This window comes from Lithobates pipiens, unplaced genomic scaffold, assembly GCF_037356315.1.
Source record: "Lithobates pipiens isolate NorthernLeopardFrog02 unplaced genomic scaffold, aLitPip1_a1.2 Scaffold_8, whole genome shotgun sequence".
Classification (NCBI taxonomy): domain Eukaryota; kingdom Metazoa; phylum Chordata; class Amphibia; order Anura; family Ranidae; genus Lithobates; species Lithobates pipiens.
In genome coordinates this window covers 373,461,626-373,482,820 of record NW_027507903.1, presented here as the reverse complement: position 1 = coordinate 373,482,820, position 21,195 = coordinate 373,461,626, and the positions used below count along the sequence as shown (strand labels likewise).

General features: G+C 46.1%; 1 protein-coding gene across 7 annotated transcripts in view; it reads right to left on the bottom strand.

Moving 5' to 3' along the window:
* The window catches only part of FBXW11 (F-box and WD repeat domain containing 11), a 445,866-nt gene that overhangs the window by 325,549 nt on the left and 99,122 nt on the right, over positions 1-21,195 (bottom strand). For all 7 annotated transcript variants that reach the window (XM_077473614.1, XM_077473613.1, XM_077473612.1 and 4 more), the window contains one exon: positions 14,949-15,011. In XM_077473614.1, the coding sequence (XP_077329740.1) occupies positions 14,949-15,011 (63 nt within the window). The remainder of the gene's footprint in view (positions 1-14,948; positions 15,012-21,195) is intronic.

Here is a 21,195-nt window from a genome sequence, read left to right as displayed (position 1 = left end):
AAAAAAAACACTTTAGTTTCTATTATGACATTTTGCTAATTTTTGTTCACACATTTTGGCCAAAATTTATACTGCTACATATCTTAGGTAAAAATAAAACAAATTAGTGGATATTACTGTATTTATCGGCGCATAACACACATTCATTTTAAGAGGGACGTTTTGGGGAAAAAAAAACACTTACATTTTAAATAAGGCACTTTGAAGCAAAATAAGGGGCAGTGCCCATCTGCAGTCTCACCATTGCCATCAGTGCAGTCTGATCAATGCTCATGTGCAGCCTACAGGGGGAAGGACGAGTACTGACAGATTACTTACAGTGAGAATCTCCTATGATGGACCACTGTTTTGTCTAATGGTGGCCCAGGAGACGGGAGTTCCTATTACAGAGGACAAGTAAAATGGAGATTCTCACTGCATATAAACTGACGGCGCTCGTCCTGCCCCCCTCCCTGCCCCCTCCGAGGCAGCAAACATTTAAGTATTGTCGTATAACACTCACACACACTATTTGCCCCCGATTTTCAGGGTGAAAAAGTGTGCATTATACATCAATAAACACAGTATTTAGTCTGAGTGAACGTTGAGAGGTGCCAATAATTAAACATTGATCACACCTGACATGGACGATCTCATTTCTTGAGGCCCTGAATTGTCAGGACAGTACAAATTGCTCAAAATGACCCCTTTTTAGAAAATACAGTTCAAGGTATTTCATAAGAGGCATGGTGAGTTTTTTAAAGCTGTAATTTCCCACAATTCTTGGGAAAACTAAGAAAATTATTTTATTTAATATGGACCATCTCCCCTGGACAGAATAATCTTCCAGGGCTGCTCCCCAGCCTAGAAGGCTGGAATCTGTTAACACCTTCCTGAATAAAGATATTCCATTTTGCTGGATAACCACCAATTTAGGCTCTTACCATGTCGGGAGCCAAGCGTACTGGAAACAAACAAGGCCTGAATTTTTATTCCAGACCGACAGGATGGTGTCTTGAAGCAGTTTGATTAAAAGGGACGGCCTTGAAGGAGGCCACCATTTCCCCTAAAAATCTCCTGCACAGCCAAATGAAGGAACTTTCCTTAGTTTTGATAAGTTCAATTAGTCCTACAATGGAACCGATTCTTGTCTGGGGTAAGAATACATTCTTCTGTATGGTATCTATAACAAACCCCCAAGTATCGTAATCTCCTTGATGGTTTTAAGGAGAATCTTCCTAGGTTGAGAATCCAACCTAGAGATTTCAGATATTTACGGCTGAGATCAGACTCAGGTTTTAGAATTGAGACTGAAATGATCTATTAAAAGTAGATTTTCTAATAGGCTAGGACCACTATGCGTTGAGCTCTTAACCTGACTAAAGGAGGTGCCAGAATCTTTTAGTACACTCGTGGTGCTGTGGCTAAGCTGAATGGCAGGGCCACAACCGAAAAAATAAATTTTATATTTCAGACCGCAGAAATTTCTGGTAAGCGGGAAACTTTGGCACATGGAGATATGCAACTCCCTTCCTTGCAGGATGGACACAGCCAATGGAATTATGAAAGGATCGGATGTTTAAGTGCCGATTCAGATCTTCGAGATCTAGAATGGGTTTTACTTTTGTTTGGTTCTGGAACCTTAAAAGTTTTGAGCCAAAACCCCTGAAATCTCTAATATCACCAACTGGGATAACAGCTGATCCAGAGGCCAGAAAGACTTTTCTCTGGATCCTTAGGAACATTCTCTGAGGAGACGGAAACTCTTGCATAAAGACTGCCACATCAGCAGCCCAAGGATCTGACAGGCAGCACCCAAACAGGGACCCGAACCCTGGACCTTCAGATCAAAAGCCGATTGAGCCACCCGGGCTCCTGGAACTCCAGCTGTAACCTAGAGAAAAAAAATTGCAGAAATCCCTCTGCTCTTGACATTGCTCCTGCCAGATTGAGAATTGCAGGACCTTTCCCCTCATCCAAACGAGTGGGGGTGCTCCTTCATGAGAAGGCTTTAGCATTCTGCTTTGTGGGCTTTCTGCCCCCCAAGATCCTGGTTCTGTCCTTGGGGATTTGCCCTTGAACCTGACGTTTGAGACCGTCAAGACTACCTAGAGGCAGATGCCCCAGGCATAGGAGAGGCAGCACGATAAAAGGAGAAATGTTTTAAACTCCTACTGGTAAAGAGAAGCTTTACCCTTTTGGATGTACTTAGCCAGTTTGTTTGCCTTCCTGGGGTATAGACTTTTAGAGTGGATAAGAGCTTTCACATGGTGCTTTGGTTAATTAATATTTCAGCCACAGAACTCTGCGAGAATGCACTAGTCCAAGCATAATCCATAAGGCTTAAACGATAGTCTTTCATAGCATCTGTGATACACCAGCCCACTGCCAGGCCTGCTGATCAGGCAGAATCGCGTATCTCCACAAACTGTTCCTTTAACCCTTTGAAGTACACATTTTTCAATGAGTTAGCATGACTCAAAATGATGTCTGCTCCACCGGTGGTGCACAAAGGGTTAATGGACTGAGATACACCAATGGCAGCAATTAACTGCAAAAGACATCTTGTCTTTAAAAGTAAGTTCCCACTTTAATCTGCTGGATCCTCTATCAGTGCATTATCCACCGGAAATGTAAGGCTCTGTTCACTGAGGTGATTGCAGCATCAATTGCTGGAACACCCCATTCCTTCATAGAAATGTTGCCATTCAGAATACATAAGCTATGCATGAATAGGAAAAACATCCCCAGGTGGGGGAGGTTCAAACGATCATTAGAGGTAGACACCGCAAGAGCCTGTGCTGCAGGCAACAAAAGGGCTAAGTAAGGGAGTAGACAAGTACCTGACTTGTGAAGCTACTCCCTTCCCTGTTAGGATCATCCGAAAGAGGAAAAATAAATATCTTCCAATCTTTGGGAAGATCTACCTGATCCTCAGCCTCCTGCACAACAAAAGGGCCCTGAGGCCTAGATTGGGATCTGCCATGTTTAGCCCTACTATGGAGAGACATCACAGCATAAATGTTCTTTCAAATTTTTAAATATGGTAGTAGAAAAAAAAAAAAAAAAAACTCATGTGTATGATATATAAAAGGGATTTAAGTGTTCTATCCTTGACGGCTCAATCTGACTAGCCGTATCCCTCTCAGGGGAGGATGACATTCTTTTGGAAAGGGTTTTCAGTTTGTTGTGACCCCTTAGAGGAGTTCCTGGTCCTTTTGGCACTCATAGCATACAGCACAATGCAGAGGCACTACCAGCAAAAGAATAAACTTGCTAGGCTATAGTATAGCACAATAGCTGCCATTAATCCTAGCATCTTACAGTACAATGTTGTCAAAGGGAAATGTCTGTCACCAAACCTGATCCAGCCAACCTCTCTGCTCTGTCCCTCCACCACCAGGCAGCAGCTTCATTAACAGTGCTTTAAAGACTTCCTGGACGTATGGCCGTCGTCTGGCACCGTTAGCCAAGCCACACCCCATGGAATACGCACCCCCTTCCTTTTACAAAGGAGAGCATTTTCCCCCCATGAGCGCCGCCTGCAGCATTAGCGGGGGGTAAATCCTCCGCTTTTTTGAGCGGCCGCAGCCCTCTTTTAAAACTGTTTTTTTGGCAGATGCTCTGGCATGTCCCCTGAAGAGAAGTAACGCCAATCCGGGGGGCACAGGAAGACAGGAAGAGACCAGACCCCCCTTTTCTTACCAGAGGGTCTGTGTCGGCTGAAGTAGAGTGAAGGCTTCTACTGTTTCCAGCGTTAGGATGGTGAGTGCTCAATGCAACCCCCAGTGGTGACACAGACATGACAACACTGTACATAGGAGAAATTCCTGAGATAACCTCCCTTACCTTATCCTTGCAGCAGGGTTTTATCAGAGATAAAAAACCCTATCTTGACCCTTCACGGTAGGCTCTGAGATCTTAAAGGAAACCTTCAGGAACCAGGGAACGCTCAGGTTAACCCACAATCCTGGACCTGCAACAGCACCCTGCCAGTAAAACTTTATGGCCTTACTACCAAAAAGTACTGGATCCCAGGGCCCCCCGCCCTCAAAGAGAAGCATTCGCAAGTAAAACCTTGTTTCTTTGGATTACGAGGCCTGGGTACCGTTCATTTAGCCCATGAAAAAGACGTCAGAATGGATCCGGTTCGCATGGCTGGCTCTCATCAAGGATTACTGCCCGTGCAGCTCAGCACAGCTCATCTTTACTCGTGCCCTTAGACACTGGCGAAAAAAAATGGACTCCCCCCAGTAATGGGAGGGGTTATATGGGGGAAGTACATGCCTTAGGGGCGTGCCAGTGTCCAGCACCTGTCGGTCCGATATATAACCCACATAGTAATTACTATGGCTCTGTGTCTCCCTGATATAAGAAAAAGTCCTTCTTCTGGATGCCATATGACGCCCACCCGGAGGGAGATGTTCCTGCCAGCGTCATTTTACAATGTGTTGGTAGGGAAGTGGTTCATTTTTGTGCAGAGGTATGGAGGCAATCATCATAACTAGATCCATTAAACACACTGCATAAGAAAGCAATACTGATCATTTATGGGGGAGGGTTTAGGGATCACACAACGCATTATTCTTACAGTCAAAACCGCTAAAAAGATATGGTGCAATTACTCACAGCACAAATATTAAAAAACAAAACTTACCAGGAAATATTCAAAAATGATTCAGGGAAAGGGAAGGGGGCAATTATCTTAAGGGAACATTTTATTTCAAGACTAACTATACAGACAACTAGGAAATGGGTTTGTATTTCAATTTGTGGAGTGAAACTATGCAACAGTTACAATCTTGAGCTTAAGAAAGGTCTAAGCATAAACCAGTTTAAAAAGAGGTATAATGAGATTTTTACAAGATACGAGAATGAAGGGGTTTGAATTATTACTGTGTTCACACTGTCTGCTTATTTTGCTTTTTTTTTTAATCATCTTTAGTTTTATCTGAGTGTGCATGTGTATGCATGCATGTGTGTGTGTCGGTATGTATGATTGTAGAGCAAGGTTAGTAATTAGTATAATAAAAAATAGAATTATTCAATAATGTATAACTTTATACTGATGGGAAGCTAGAAACTGGCGAGACTAAATAAACTGGTACTTCTTCCCACTCCTTTCCAGATATGTAAACCAAATTATTTTATTTTGTTTACAGTTTTATGGGTGTGTCTCTGATTATTACTATAGGATTACGTTGCCATTTTTTATGTTATGCTATGTTGCTTTGTGTTTAATTTTTTTTTACATGTTAGAAATAAACTATTACTACAGACTAGTACTTTCACATAGACTAATTTATACTGTTTTGGGTTAGGTTTACTAATAGTAATAAAATGGTTAAGAGGCAGAATGGGGATCTGCCTTTGTTAACAAGGTGGATCCCCACTCTGACAGGGGATGAGAGAGAGATCAACTGTTCCTAGTGATCATGAACAGCGATCTCTCTCTACTCCCAGTGAGCCCATACCCCTGACAGTTAGAAAGCACCTCCCTAGGGAACAAGTTTGATCACCCATAGTGTTAACCCCTTCTTGTGTTTTTGAAGCACTAATCACTAGCGGCGTTGCATATAATCGTAGCATCAATGCATAGGGATTCGGGTGTCCAGGATGCAGCATCTATGCATACGACCGGCATAAATCGATTAGCGGGTGATGTCATTCAAACTTGACCCTCGCCTCCTGGGAGAAGAATCAGGTGAAAATAACAATTCCTCTGTGCAAATTGAAAGACAATTAGAAGTTATGTTTTCAGAAAATGTGAAAGCATTCAACCCTTTCACTGCCAGGTGTGTACGAACTTACAGCACTGCTTCCAGCTGGCCAGGTTCATAGGTAGTATGGACCTACATCCCTTTCCTGCTATAATCTTATGGTCACTGCAGTGGCCAGGAAATTATAGCAGAATTGCTCAGCAGACTACTTAACAAAATGGCTCTGATCAGCAGATTACAAATTTTCTGATCAAAGCTTTTCACCTACAACGCAACACTCGCACCACAAATAGAGCTCTTTTGGTTTTATTTGATCACCTCTGCGGTTTTTATTTTTTGCGCTATAAACAAAAGAGCAACAATTTTCAATTTTGGAGGGGGAAAAAAATATTTTTTACTTTTTGCTAGAATATCCCCTTTAAAAAAAAAAAAAAAAAAAAAAAAAAAAAAAAACACAACAATTTTTTCTCTCAGTTTAGGCCGATACGTATCCTACATTTTTTATTTTTATTTTTAAACCAAAAATATCGCAATAAGTGCATATTGATTGGTTTGCGCAAAAGTTATAGCGTCTACAAAATAGGGGATACATTTATGGCATTTTTTTTTTTTTATAAAAAATTTTTTTTCTTGACTGCGACATTGTGACAGACATATCGGACACGCGACACATTTTTGGGACCATTCACATAGCGAACGGTGCTATAAAATTGCACCGATTACTGTGTAAATGTGACTGGAAGGGATTAACACCAGGGGGCGCTGCAGGGGTTAAAGTGGTTGTAAACCCTTACAAACCACTTTGACCTACAGGTAAGCCTAGATTAAGGCTTACCTGTAGGTCCAAGAAATATCTCCAAAACCTATATGGTTTAGGAGATATTTGCCCGAAAACGGGCACCGTTGTCTAAGGCGCATGCGCCGTAGACAGTGGCATGCAGGCGCACTGAGGGCGGCATTCTCAGCGAAGGAGCTGCTGCGCATGTCGGCTCCCGTGCGCATGCGCGGGAGTGACGTCATCGCGGCTTCGCCGAATGACAGCGGCAGAGCTGCGAGACCCCCCCCAACAAGATGGATGTGGCAGACTACAGGGGACAGCGGCGACTTCGCTGGCTCCTGTGTCAGGTAAGTGACATACAATGGGCTACTATGCGATGCATAGTAGTCCATTATGCTTTGCCTTTGCAGGGAATGAAAGAGGAAGTAAACTCATCAGGGTTTACTTCCTCTTTAATATGTTCCCTGTGAGTGATTCTAACTGTGGGGGGAAGGGGACTCAAGGGGAGGAGACCGATCAGTGTTCCTCTGTACTGGGAACACACCATCGGTCTCCTTTCCTCTGACAGGACGTGGATCTGTGTGTTTACATACACAGATTCTCGGTCCTGCTGTGGTCCCGGGGAATCGCTGCCGTCGGGCACCGGGTCCCAAGCAACGGCGCATGCGCCCCCTAGGCGGCCGGGAATGGCAAGACGTCATATGACGCCCACCAAGGAAGGGAATCTGTGGAAGAATTTACCCCCTTCCTGACCAGAGCACTTTTTGCAATTCGGCACTGCGTCGCTTTAATGGACAATTGTGCGATATGGCTCCCAAACAAAATTGACGTCCTTGTTTTCCCAACAAATAGAGCTGTCCTTTGGTGGTATTTGATCTCCCCTACGGTTTTCATCATTTGCACTATAAAACAAAAAACTTGTGACAATTTTTTTACTTTTTGCTATAATATCCCCCAAAAATATACATATATATAAAAAAAAAAAAAAAAAAAAAAACGTTTCTTCCTCAGTTTAGACCGATACGTATTCTTCTACCTTTTTTTTTTTTTTTAACAAAATCGCAATAAGCGATTGATTTGTAAACGCTATAACTGTTGCGCAAGCCAAATAGGGGATAGTTTATTGGCATTTTTATTAATATGTTTTTGCTTTGTTTTTTAAATGGCGACGATCAGCGATTTTAATTGTGACTGCAACATTATGGCAGACACATCGGACACTCTTGACACATTTTTGGGACCATTGTCATTTATACAGCAATCAGTGCTATACAAATACGCAGATTCCTGTGTAAATGACACTGGCAGTGAATGGGGTTATTCACTAGTTGGCAGTGTAGGGGTTAAGTGTGTCCTAGGGCGTGGTCATTTTACAGATCACTGCTCCAATCACAGGGAGCAGAGATGAATGTCACTTGTTGCTAGGCAGAACGGGGAGATGCTGTTTACATTGGCATCTCCCCGTTCTTCCTCTGCGTGAGGTGATCGAGTATCCCTGCGGCAATCAGGTCCATGGGACCCTCGACCGGACTCACAGAGCTTCCCGTGTTCGCGCCGCCGCCTCTTAAAGGGCAACGTACAGGTACATGATTTTGCCTGTACGCGCCCTTCTGCTGATGTATATCGGCGTGAGGCGGTTAACAGTGACATTAAACTATATGCTAAATCAATCACCCAGAGGCTTCATCCTATCCTACTGAAAAATATTCATACAGGTCAGGTTGATTTTATGGTCTCACGACAGGCCTGCGACAATACCAGTAGGATTGTCATCCTGATCTCTATGGCTCAGAAAAAGCAAATCCCTAACTGTCTGCCACTGGTCTATGCTGAAAGGGGTTCAATCGCTTTAACTGGAAATTTCTGTTTCGCTCCCTTTGTCAAATCAATCTCCGTGATAATTTGCTTCACAAAATAACGTCCCTTTACACATTGGCCTCTGCTCTGGTTCAGACCAATGACTCAGTCCTTCCCCCTTTAGCATCTACAATGGGATGCACCAGGGCTGCTCTCTATCTCGCATACTATATGTGATCATTATGGAACATCTGGCAAGAGTTATATCTGTAGTAACGCTTCTATTCAGGGAATTAAACTTCAGGGAGTAGAGTACAAAACTGCACTCCATGTGAATGACCTTTTGCCTCAAATACCACTTTACCTAAGATTAGCATCCCTTCAATCCTTAAAGTAGAAATATACGAAAAAGTTAAAATTTTGGATAGAGTAGAAGTTTATAACCCATCAGATTTTTATTTTTGCCATCGGTGTCCCATTGCTGAGATTTCTCTCAACTTCCTGTCCCATAGCCAAGCAGGAAGTGAAAGGAAATCCCTGCAAATTAAGGGAATTCCTTGAGGGCCCCCCAGATCACCAGAACGAGTGACCCCTTTGGAAGATTTCCCCTCTTACTTTTCTGGGAACAAGCCCAAATTGTTTAATTTTAGTTTTAATGTTCGATTATCATGGTAAACTGGTCTAAGATGGTGAATCTCCGTAAACAGGGACACAGACCGCGATAAAAACCTGACCGGTGTTCTAATACCTCTGCACCATATCCAAAAAAAAAAAAAGAAAAGGGGGAAAAAAAAAGATTTTTTGTACTCATTGTAAAATCCTTTTCTCTGTAATTCACCGACCGACACAGCACCCGCCCCTCCTTCCCTTTACGCTACGCTATAAAAAAAAAAATACTATTTTCTCTTATATTCACTGACCGACAGCTCCTCTCAGCCATTGGGACATCCCCAAGCAGTGCCAAACAAGGTGGGAAAACAGCATAAAACTTCATCCACCATGGCAAGTTGGAACTAGTGAAACGTTACACAAAAAAAACAGCGCGTGGAAAACTCCACCACAAAACCAGGGTACCCTCAAACTGGAGTGACTACCTACAACTGCACCAAAAAAACTGAGGAATGGAATGCAACCGTGCATTAACTTAATGGTACTGCGTTTTCATCGAAAAACCAGGAAGAAAAAGAAATATTGCATACTCAATTGCAACTATAGGGCCACCTGCAAAACTTTGCGGCAAAAAAAGGCCGATGTACTCATGTCTACCTTGTAGAACTTGGTAAACGTGTGGACAGAAGACCAGGTCGCCGCTTTACACACCTGAGCGAAAGACACTTGGTGTCGGAAGGCCCAAAGAGTTGCGATTGCCCTTGTGGAGTGGGCTGTGACCAGAAAGGGGGGGCACCTGCCCCTTCAAGGTGTAGACTTGTACTACAATCTGTCTGATCCACCTGGAAATGGTGGCCGACGAGACTGCCATGCCTTTCTTTGGACCAGCCACCAAAACAAACAGCGAGTCTGACTTCTGAAAGGGATCCGTGGCGGACAAACATAACTTCAGAGTCAGAACCACGTCCAGAGCGTGAAGGGCCACCTCCTTAGGATGTGTCGGCTTCGGACACAGGGATGGTAACAATGTTCTCATTGATGTGAAACGCCGACACCACCTTCAGCAGCAAAGACGTTTGCGGATGCAACACCACCTTATGCTTGTGGATAACCACATAGGGCGACTTGCAGGACAAGACCACCAGCTCTGGAACCCTCCTGGGCAGTGAAATGGCCACTAGAAAGACCACTTTCGGGGAAAGAGTCAACAGAGGGATCTCCCTGATATTCTTAAATGGCGGTTTTAGCAGCACCGATAACACCAGGCTCAGGGCAACGGTGGACGCACCGGAGGGACTACATGCCGCACCCCTTGAACAAAGGTACTCACCAATGAGTGAGACACCACGGGTCGTTAAAAAAAATAAAAAAAAAAGCCAACTTCTGGTCTACTCCATCCTTTCTCCTCACACATGGAGATGTATGTAGGCCTTCCAGGTACGATAATATATCTTCCTGGAAGAGGATTCCCATGCTGTCAACATAGTGGGGATCACCAAGTCCGACAGACCCCTGTTCCTCAACACCTGGCTCTCAATAGCCATGCCATTAAAGCCAGCGATGGTAAAGCAGGATGGAGAATCGGCCCTTGAGACAGGTCCTCGCGTAACGGCAGCCGCAATAGGTCTGCGTAGCACGGACGTTGAGGCCAAGGACGTTGACCAGAATTACTGGAATTCACTTGACTTTCACTCAGCGGAGCAGGCGTGGTAGTAGCGTCAATGGAGGCAAGGCATAGATCAGCTGATACTGACCCTATGGGAGCTACCAGCGCGTCTGCCTAAGAATCTCTTTTCCTGAACACGAAGCTCGGCACCTTCCAATCGAGACGGGAGGCCAGAAAATCCACAGCTGGAGTGCCCCACCGCAGGACAGCCTCCTGAATATCTCCAGATGCAACGCTCATTCTCCTGGGTCAAGCGTCAGTTCTCCACTCCTGGGGTGTAAATTCGCGACAGGGACGGAAACTGTCGCTCTGCCCACCGAAGTATGTGAGCGACCTCCCGTGCAGTGGCTAAGCTTCTTGTTCCTCCTTGGTGATATACATACACAACCGTGGTGGCGTTGTCTGACTGAATCCTGATTGGATGCCCTCGTAGTCTCATCGACCATGTGGAGAAGCATAGCCTGATTGCTCTCAGCTTGAGCAGATTGATCAGAAATCTGGATTCCTCCGTCGACCAGAGGCCCTGAGCCGACTGAACCCCCATCACTCCACTCCAGCCAGATAGGCTGGCATCTGTTGTGATCACTGTCCATTTTAGAGGTAGGAATGACTTCCTGGATTGAAGCACCAGGGACCTCAGCAACCAGATCAGTGAATCTCTGACTAGCTGGCTCACCTGGATCTGCCGAACCAGGGACAACTGAGATTCGCCCCACTTTGACAAAATCTCCTTCTGCAGAACTCTGGTGTGGAACTTGGCATAAGGTACTGCATCAAAAGGAGGCCACCATGAGACCCAGGACTCGCATGCAGAAGCAAAGCGACGACCACTTGCGGTTCATCAGCAGTTTTACCGCGGTTCTGAGAGTCTGCAGCTTGTCTGAAGGGAGAAAAAAAAAAAACTCTTGCTTCCCTGTAGTCCAGTAGCAAGCCTAGGTACTCCTAACGCTGGGTCGGTACTACCGACTTCTTTAGGTTTAACAGCCACCCAAATTCTTGCAGGGTCTGCATGGTGATCACCACATCCTCTTCTAATTCTGAGGCGGAAGATGCTCTCAGGAGATCGTCTAGGTATCCCACATTGCTGCAGCAATGCCAAAACTGGAGCCAATACCTTGGTAAAGACTGGGGGCTGATGCCAAACCAAAAGGGACAACCACAAACTGGCAGTGGGCTTCCCCGGCTGCAAACCGCAGAAACTTTTGATGCCGGAGGCATATGGGTATGTGCAGGTACGCATCCTGGATGTCTAAGGATGCCAGGGAGTCCCCTTAATGGAGTACAGCGACCACTGAGCGAACTGATTCCATTCTGAACCTCTGCACTTTCACAAAGTGCTTGAGGGCTTTTGGGTCCAAGATCGGACGTACCCCTTCCTTCTTGGGAACCACAAACAGATTTGCAATCCCTGGAAGCGTTTCAATTCCGGAACAGGTACAATCACCCCGAAAATCTGCAGGGCCCTTACTGCGCCCAAGAGGGCCTCCTGGCGAGCCAGGGAAACTGGTATGCTGGAGGGAAAGAGTATGCGGTTTGGTGGCTAAGAGAGGAACTCTATCTTGTAGCCGTAGGAAATCAGATCGCACAACCATTGGTCGGACAGTCGAGAGGACCACCGGGCTGCAAACCCCCGAAGGCGACACCCCACCAGAGACATGGGTGGGGGCAAGCCTTTATGCGGTAGCACTTTTGTCAGCAGGCTTGCGTTTCCAGGGACGTTTGTCCTTTCGTGGTCGTCCTGTCGAGCTGGGGACATTTGGCCAAAGCTCCGGGCGAACAAAAAAAAGCAGTTTTTTGGGCGGAAAAAGGAGGACCCTTGCCTACAGCGTGGCTCCTTAGCCTTCCTGGCCTGTGGTAGTAGAGTACTCTTACCACCTGTGGCATTCTTAAAAATGTCATCCAAAGAGGCTCCAAAGAGCCGGTCGCCAAGGAAGGGAAGATCTGTCAGGGCTTTTTTTGGATGCTTGGTCAGCAGACCAGCATTTCAATCAAATCAGGCGCCTCAGCCCCACTGCTGACACTGACGCCCTGGATAACAGAGGGAGAGTATCCAAGGCCGCATCACAAACATACTTAAGGCCTTGCACTAGTTGGTCTGCTAGTTCCACGCAGACAGGAGAAGCCTGTTGCTCTCCCAATTCACGGTGCAACAGTTTTGCCCACTCAGTGTCTGCGACACAAGTGCGGACGCCAGTACTGGTTGCACGGCGGACCCCACAACCGTAAACAAGGAACGAGCCACCGCTTCGGCCTTCCTGTCCATGGGATCCTTAAATGCAGGAGCCCCCTCTACGGGAATCGTGGTTACTTTAACCTGGATACCGGGGGGTCCATGACCGGAGGAGCCGACCACTTCTTGAGAAGGCTTTTCTCATAAGGATAATGCACCGCCATGGATTTGGGGACCAAAAAGGTCTGTTGCGGGCTACCCCATTCCTTGTAAATTAACTTGTCAAAATAAGTCAGATACGGGAACACCTTAGGTGAACGTGCTGGCTTGCGGGACCCAAAGGGGACCGCTACATGAGCGGAGGGATCTGCTGGCTCCTGAATCTTCAGGGTATCATGCACAGCTGTGATAAGTGCTCCAACAAGCGCTGTGTCACGCACAGACCCGGATGGGGACTCATCTTCACTGTCCGAACAGTCCTGATAAGCGTCATCTGACAAGACAGCAGGGGCAACCAGCCTCAGCAGGACCCGAGTTCGCATCAGAGCTCTCCCCAGAGGACAGGGGCCGTTTTTTTTGCACCCCTTTTCCCACGTGCCGCCTCCATCTTGGCAATGAACGAATTAAGGACTGCCTTCAGGGTGTCCATAGGCACTGCGCAGTCCGCAGGCGACCCGGTTTAAATTGCCTGGATTTCGGGGGAAGAAACACCAGTTTCTGAAGCCATGCTGACCCTACCCTGCCACCCGAAGGGGATTTAGGACAGTGACAGTCCCACCCTCCTTACTGCGGCTGGCCGAGGGGCTTTCCCACTGGACTCAACACCCTGAGACATTCTGTGCTATTCATGAGGGAAGTGCCTGTAGTCCCTGTTGGCTCCCAGGTGCATAGGAAACAGTGCTGTGTCAGTGGAAGCAGCTGCAAATGGCGCTAAAAGCGCTCAGAAGTGTGCTCAAGCTTCGAGAAAATGGCCGCCCAGCGTCCAGCACAAGGACATAAAAAACACAGGGAAAATGGCTGTGAGGGTACAGGAGCACATGCTGCCACTAAACACTCAAAAAACGTGTTCAGGCTACAAGAAAATGGCCGCCGGTGTTCTGAATAGGGAATAACCAGGAAAATGGCCGTTGAAGTCCAGGAGAGCATGCTGCCTTTGCCCACCCCTAAAATGGCCACTGAAAGAAGCTCCATGAGGTAGAGGGAGAAATCAATGGTGGTGAGCACAGCGCTGCGCAGGACATCAGCATGGCCTCACAGACACCTTTCAGGGGCATGAAGAACAGGACCCAGGACACAACTAGCCAGTGCAATGTGTAATAGGGCATAACAACACAATGGCTAATAGAGAAGCTGTGTCCATCGGTGAATATAAGAGAAAATAGGATTGAATGCCCAGGCACTTTTTTCCTAGCTGGTTGCTGCCAGGGAGGAGTCATGAGTCGCCGGTGTCTAAACAAGCAGCTGCCTACTACTATTGGATGGGAGGAGGGGCCTGAGACATGTGGCCTGTCAGGACAAAGGAGGCGGGACAGACCAGGAATCTGCTGGATTGTCATAAAACACTGCCTCCGTGGGCGAATCAGACCGCTAGCCTTGGCCTTACTGGTCCATCCACTGGCGCGAGCATCACTTCCTGCTCACTCTAGAAAGAACTGCATCGGGGTTGTTACAAGATATGTGGCTGGTGAAGTACAAGGCAAAGCAGCCATCTGTCTTTCAAAACTAAAGAGAGTTAAGTAACCCTGTAATTTAAAAATGTGTTAGCTACATCTCAGAAACTAGAGCGCCAACCTAAAAACGGACTACTTGTTTTAAGAAAACAGGAGTAAAGAATTAGAGTCCTGCTTTACACACTAAAGCCTGGTACAGTTTTTCATGCAACTACGTATGTAGCACAGAAAAATAAATAAATCAGCTCCAGTCATAGTGGCTGTACTAGCCATCTGATATTCGTACAGTGATGTCCCCCTGCTAAACTGTTGTGTTCTGACAGGGGGACGGTCCCCCGCCATTGCCTGAGAGTACTGATCGGGAGTCGGTCAGCTGCTGGTTTTCCAGCATGCTCATCCGATAGAAGCCAGCCATTTGATTAACACAGGCCGAATATCGGCTTTTTAAAAAAAAAATTTTTAGACGTGCCAACGTCTCAACATTCAGCCTGGGTGTACCGTATGCTTTATTCTACACACTAACCTTTTAGTTCCGAGAAACAAATCTTAAAATACCTACCTGCCATAAAGTATTTTTCTTTGGAGATTCATCTTCATTTTGATCATCCATTACTGAAGTGTTCTAAGGAAAAACAAAAAAAACATTATTATTTTGTACTATTATGCTATAAAATGGAAATCTCTGCATGCAAAGCTAATTACTTATGCAAAGCTCTCAAATACAATTCCATTCTAAATGGACATATTTAAAACTAGTCATGCCATCTATAAGATCAATAGCCTTAATACTTATAATCATGCATTGCATACTTTTATAGGACAGGTCTGGTTCACTCTTAGTAAGGCAATGCATATACATGCCAGAAGGTGCTCTCCCATCTCAACCTCTGATACATTAGCCGAGGTCAGCAACCCATGTACCACAATCTACCAGTCGATCACGGTCAGATGACTGGTAAATCACCTGGGCTTGCCGACCTGCCATCACATGCCATGGATGAAGGTTCGGGGGGGGGGGGGGGAGCACAGGTACTACTTCCTGGCAAATAGGGCCAGAGCCACAGCAGCAGCAGTTCTGCGGAGGCATCAGCCAGCCACATAAGGTGATGCATCTTCTAAAGTTCTAGCAGGAATGCCAGGTGGATTGATACCAACACCACGCTGCCTCTTAATCCTAGCCGTGGGATAGATCAAATGATACAGTAATACATAAAGAAGCTATTGTGCCCATGTAGATGCAGTTGTGCCTCTAAGGGCAAAATAGCATCTTCATGCTGCTGTGCCCATATAGTGGTTATTCTGCATCTATACGAGCACAATAGCACCTATACGGGCACAACAGCCCCTTTAAGAGGGCAAGGACTATTACGCCGTTTTCACACTGATGAACTGCGAGTGCAGCATACCAATAGCTTTCTTGTGGGTTACCTGCACTTTAACAATAGCCTTCTATTATATCCTGCATGTATGGTGCACTTTATGAAAGCACGCCCAAACTCATACATTATCTTGCTAGGTTTATCTCGCTAACTGGACCCTGTGCCCATTGAACTTTGATTTCTCCCATGTTGATCAGGTAGATCTCTACCCCTCAGTTTTTTGCTCTTAGGATAATCAGTATAAAAATCCAGGAGTGCTGATAGTGGTTAACACTTTATAGTTGGCAAAGTTTCATAAAGTCACCAAAACATCCAGTTCAACAAGTGTTTTTATGTTTCTAACAATTCCAGAGTTCCTATACATTGTGTTCACAACCCATCAAAAAGATTTGACTTTATCTACACTCCATGCTGACAACACTATGGAAGAAGGTTCGACATCTTTACCGCTCTAACAGTAAAGAAAAAAAACCCATGCAGTTTAAGATTGAACCACTTTTCATCCAAGTTAATGGTTTGGCCACGCATCTTCTTTAGACACCTTCCAATAAAGGTTTGTCAAATTATACAGTTACCATTTAAAGATTTGTACACTGCAATCACATGCCCTCTTAAGTGACTGTTCTCCAGGGAGAAAAATTTGATTTTTGACAGATCATAAAATCAATTTTGCATTAACAGACACAGCGCTCCATTATTCAGAACCATAGGTTCATATTGCCTCCTACAGGAGTAGGACACTAGGCAGAAGAGAGACTTGGCTACACCTATAGGCAAGTCATCTCTGCTATAGGCCTTCAGTTTAGTAAGCATCAAAAATCATTAAAGGGGTGGTTACTGTGGGTCTATCAACTCTCAGGAATGGATTTTATGGTAAGACAAAAATCCCATTCTCTTTCTTTCATTGAGAGACACAGCGCTCCATTATTCAGAACCATAGGGACCACCCAAGCAGTGCCAAACCTCAGGGATTGGACGACGAAAAATCTCAAGGCTAACACAAGAGCCAACCAGGTAACCAGGAGCTCAACCAGCCAACCTGGTAAAACTGGAGCCCAACCTGAACAATACCCCTTCAAGGAGGGAATAGACCTAAATAGCAGCCTACAAGACCTTAAAAAAAAAAAAAAAAGCCAAAGAAAGCATCCTCAGATGCCAGCACAGCCACGTTGTTAGAATTTTGTGAAAGTGTACAGCAATGACCAAGTGGCCACCTTACAAACCAGCACAGCTGACGCCTGATGGAAGGCCCAAGAAGCAGCAGGCAGCCAAGTAGAATGCGCCATACCAGGGAAAGGAGGAACCCAACCCCTGATAGAATAGTCCAGTCATTGCCTGTCTGATCCATCTAGAAAGGTCGCAGAAGCAGCAGACAGCTCCTTTTTTGATCTGTCCGTGATCACAAACAGTGAGTCTGATCTTCAAAAAGGCCCTTTGACTGCCAAATACACCCAAATCGCCCAAACAAATCAAAGGCATGCAAGGTAAATCCCTTAGCACATTTTGACCTGGGACACAGGGAAGGCAATACCTTAGTCTAAAGGAAACAGGAGGGAAACACAGACAAGGGCTTAGAACCACTTCATCTTTGTGGACCACCGGGTAAGAAGTATGACATGGTAACACCTACAGTTCCAACACACTGCGAGCAGAGGAGACACCAACCAAAAAAGCCACCTTCTGCGCCAGAGCAAGCAGAGGAACCTCCCGAATATTTCCAACGGGGAGGCTTTTGTAAAACCAAACCAACCAAAAGTAGATCCCGCAAAGGTAGAATTGACCGCACCGGTGGAGGAAGATGTCAAACCCTTTGATTAAGAGCAGGGAGTGTGAGACCAGGGGACGCCGAAGAAAGCCACCAAGGCAGACACCCGGCCCTTGATAGTACTCAAGGCCAAGTTCTGCTCAAACCCAGCCCCCCACCCCCACTGTGAAGGATGGTAGAAATCTGAGCCACGAGCAAGAACGAGGTTAAATGGCAAGTGCCTCACACCAGGATATGTATACTATCCATGCCCGATGGTAAATCTTCCCAGAGGAAGGCTTCCTAGCTTATAGCGGTGTATTTGACTCATAACCAGGCCTTCAAAACCAGTGACTGGAGGATTGAAGAGTGGCCCTTGAGACAGTAGAACCTCCCTGAGAGGCAGCCGCCAAGGAACATCAGCGGCCACGCGCACCAGGTCAGCGCACCAAGACCGACAAGACCATCCGGGCCCACTAGACTGACCAGAATCCCTTCGGCTTAGATCCTGCGCAAAAGCAATGGTAGAATCTTGAGGAGGAGAGGCGTAGATCCGACTAAACCGGCGCATGGGTCCACCAGAGCGTCTGCAGTGTCCACCAGAAGGAGCCAGTGACTTGCTTCAGTACCGTTTCGTTAAGCCGAGATGCCAACAGGTCTACCTCGGGGGTGTCCCATTGGAGGAATATCCAATGAAACATGTCCTAGTGAAGGGATCATTCTGTGGACCAATACTAGCCAACTGAGGCAACCGCCTGCCAATTTTTCAATTTTTCCACTCCTAGAAGGCATACGGCGTTGAGGGCCGGAATAAGGCATTCTGCCCACTGGGGATGCTGGCTACTGTCAGAGCTGCCAACACTCTTCACTCTGTCCTAGTAATTGACAAGCCACCGCCGTGGCATTATCCGACTGGATCCATACTAAGAGACTCCCAAGTCGGCATCCATGATCCACACATTACTCTGATTGCTCCAAGATCCAGGATATCGATAGGCAGGCTGGATTACTCCAGCGTCCAACGTCCCTGAGCAGAACCCAATCCCAGGACACCGCCCCACCCAGACTGGCATTGGTGGCGACCACTGTCCAATACAAGGGAAGAAAGGATGTGCCCTGCCAAAATCCCAGAGAGCGAAGCCACCAGACCAGGGACCCCCAGTTTTCTGGCTCAGCCGAATCCGATAGCCCAGAGACCTCAGGCACTTTATGCCAGGACCTTAGTTGAAAGGAGCTTGTATGGAACTGCGCAAATGTTACTGCCTCAAAAACCATCAGGTCCAACACCCACATGCAGGACCGCAGGGAGGACCACCTGCGAGACAACAGAAACTGAAACGCAGCATGCCACTTCTGGAGTTTGTCCAGAGGAAGAAACACTCTGGCCAGAGATTAAACCACAGTCAGGCACAGATAATCCAAATTCCTGGAAGGAGCCGTAGCAGACTTCAGGTAATATAGAAGCCAAACAAAAACCGCAATCCCCTGCTTAAGTAACCCCACCAGAACTGGGGCCAACACCTTTGAGTATGAGAGGGGTGGAGGAGAAACCAAAAGTCAACACTGCAAGCTGAAAGCGCTCTTTTCCCACAGTAGAATGGAGGAAGTGTTGGGGACAAAAGCATCGGTGATAACAGAAGCCCGAAAGTCCCCATGATGAAGGGACGCCACCACCGTGCAGATGAACTCCATTCTCACCTTTTGTCCCCACTAAAACCGGGACAAGCACACCCTGAAGCAACAGGGCTTGCACAGCCCCAAAGAGAACTGCCAACAGTCAGATGACAGATGCCAAATTGGGAGGAAAAAAAAAAAAAACTCTCCTTCAGACTCTCAACAATATCATCCAGGGTAGCCCCAAACAGACATTGCCTTGAAATGGTAACCCAGTCAGTTTTTTTTTTTTTTTTTTTTTTAAGTTTTTTTTTAAGAAGCCCAGTCCGCAGACCAACCCCTTTACAACCACTTTTTACTACAGGAAAGCCTATAATTAGGTGGATATCTCCTAAACCTATGATTTAGGAGATATCCCCTGTATTTGCATGCACAGTCATCGACACATGCACACTGAAGCAATGGCAGTACTCGGCGTTGCTTCAGTTTGACTGTGCCGTTATCGGCGGCTCCTGCATGCGCAAGTGACGTCATCGCGGCGCAGGTAAATTACAGTGCTGTGATACCCGGAAGTAACTCCTGGGAGAAAGAACGCCGGTTGGTGCTGTGTACAGGCACAGCAGTGGGGGGGCTTCGATCTCAGGTAATTCATAATGAGCTAGAATGCTATGCATACTAGCTCATTATGCATTTGTCTTGCAGGGGTTTTTTTTCCCCCTACGATTTACAACCATTTTAAGTCCCAATACATGTCTAAGCACCACTGCAGAAACAGAGAGCTTAGCAACCAAGGGAACGGCGTCCAAGAGGCCCCCAGATCAACTGGTCCACCAACTCAGTGAAAGCAGAGGGAATCTGCTCCCCCTCCAGATATGTCAGAAGGATCATTAAAAGCTGGAGATTACTCTACCAGAATCAGGGCGTGGTTTCTAGGTTCTCCATATTGCTTTTATGCATGTGATCACTTTTTTATCTTTTTATTTTTGTATGTTGGTTTTATGCCAATAAACAGTTACTTTTTTTTGACCTACACTATGGGAAGTCATTGTCCCTTTTGTTTTATATATGGTCTGCTCTCAGAGCCCCTTTCTTTTGATCCATTGTTTGGAGATTATCTGTCCACCTTTGGATTGCTATGAGAGAAGACTGGAACTCCTGAGGTTATTACGGACAATTCCTCCATTTGCTGAAAGATCAACAGTCCCCTCAATGGCTGAAGGACCATCTAGGTCTTGCTGGGTTGGCCCCTGAGGAATCGAGGATTCATCGGTTTATGCTCGGTAGACCTGGTGTTACTCACATGCAGGTCCCTCGGCTCTGGTAAGAGTACCCACCTTGTGTATGTTTGTCCAGACTGTGTTTTGGTGGTAGTCATTTCATTACCATTTTCACAATGCACATATTGATTATATTGTTTTCATTTTTTACAGTATATTAGTACTGTACTTATTAGCGCTACATTTTTGCTTCTCCTTTGTATATGAATTTTAATCACATTCGTATGTAGCAGCTGGTTTATTTATATTTATTGTTTACACAGGTTAGCGCAATAATTTTTCTTTGTATTACCAGAATCATGGTCGCCTTGCGCAACTTAGAGACAGGGGGATCCACTACTGGTGGAGCAGTCCACACTTTATGAAACCACAAAGGGACCCTTTGGACACTCCCGGTCTATATGAATATTTCAAAATAGGAAGAAGGGAACACTTTAACTGTGCGAGACAGTTTATGGGTGCCAAGGGGACCGGCACCTAAGCCGCAGCATCTATCTTTCAAGTTTCCAGCACAGATGTAATAAGGGAGACAACCAGCACCTTTCTTGTACGCTACTGCACTTTATGGAGGAACATCCTCACTGACAGGACAGGGAGTGTGGCCACCAACCCCGCAATGTGGGCCACATCCAGGATGGCAGAGCAAGACATAGGCTCAGTCAAGAGCGATGAGCCAGGGGAGGGTGACATTTACTAGCCTATATGGCTAAGCGCCACCTGCAAAAACTCAAAGAACACAGGGGGGCGCCGACTGAAACTCTGCCGTCTTAGGCACCCAACAGGGGCATCCAC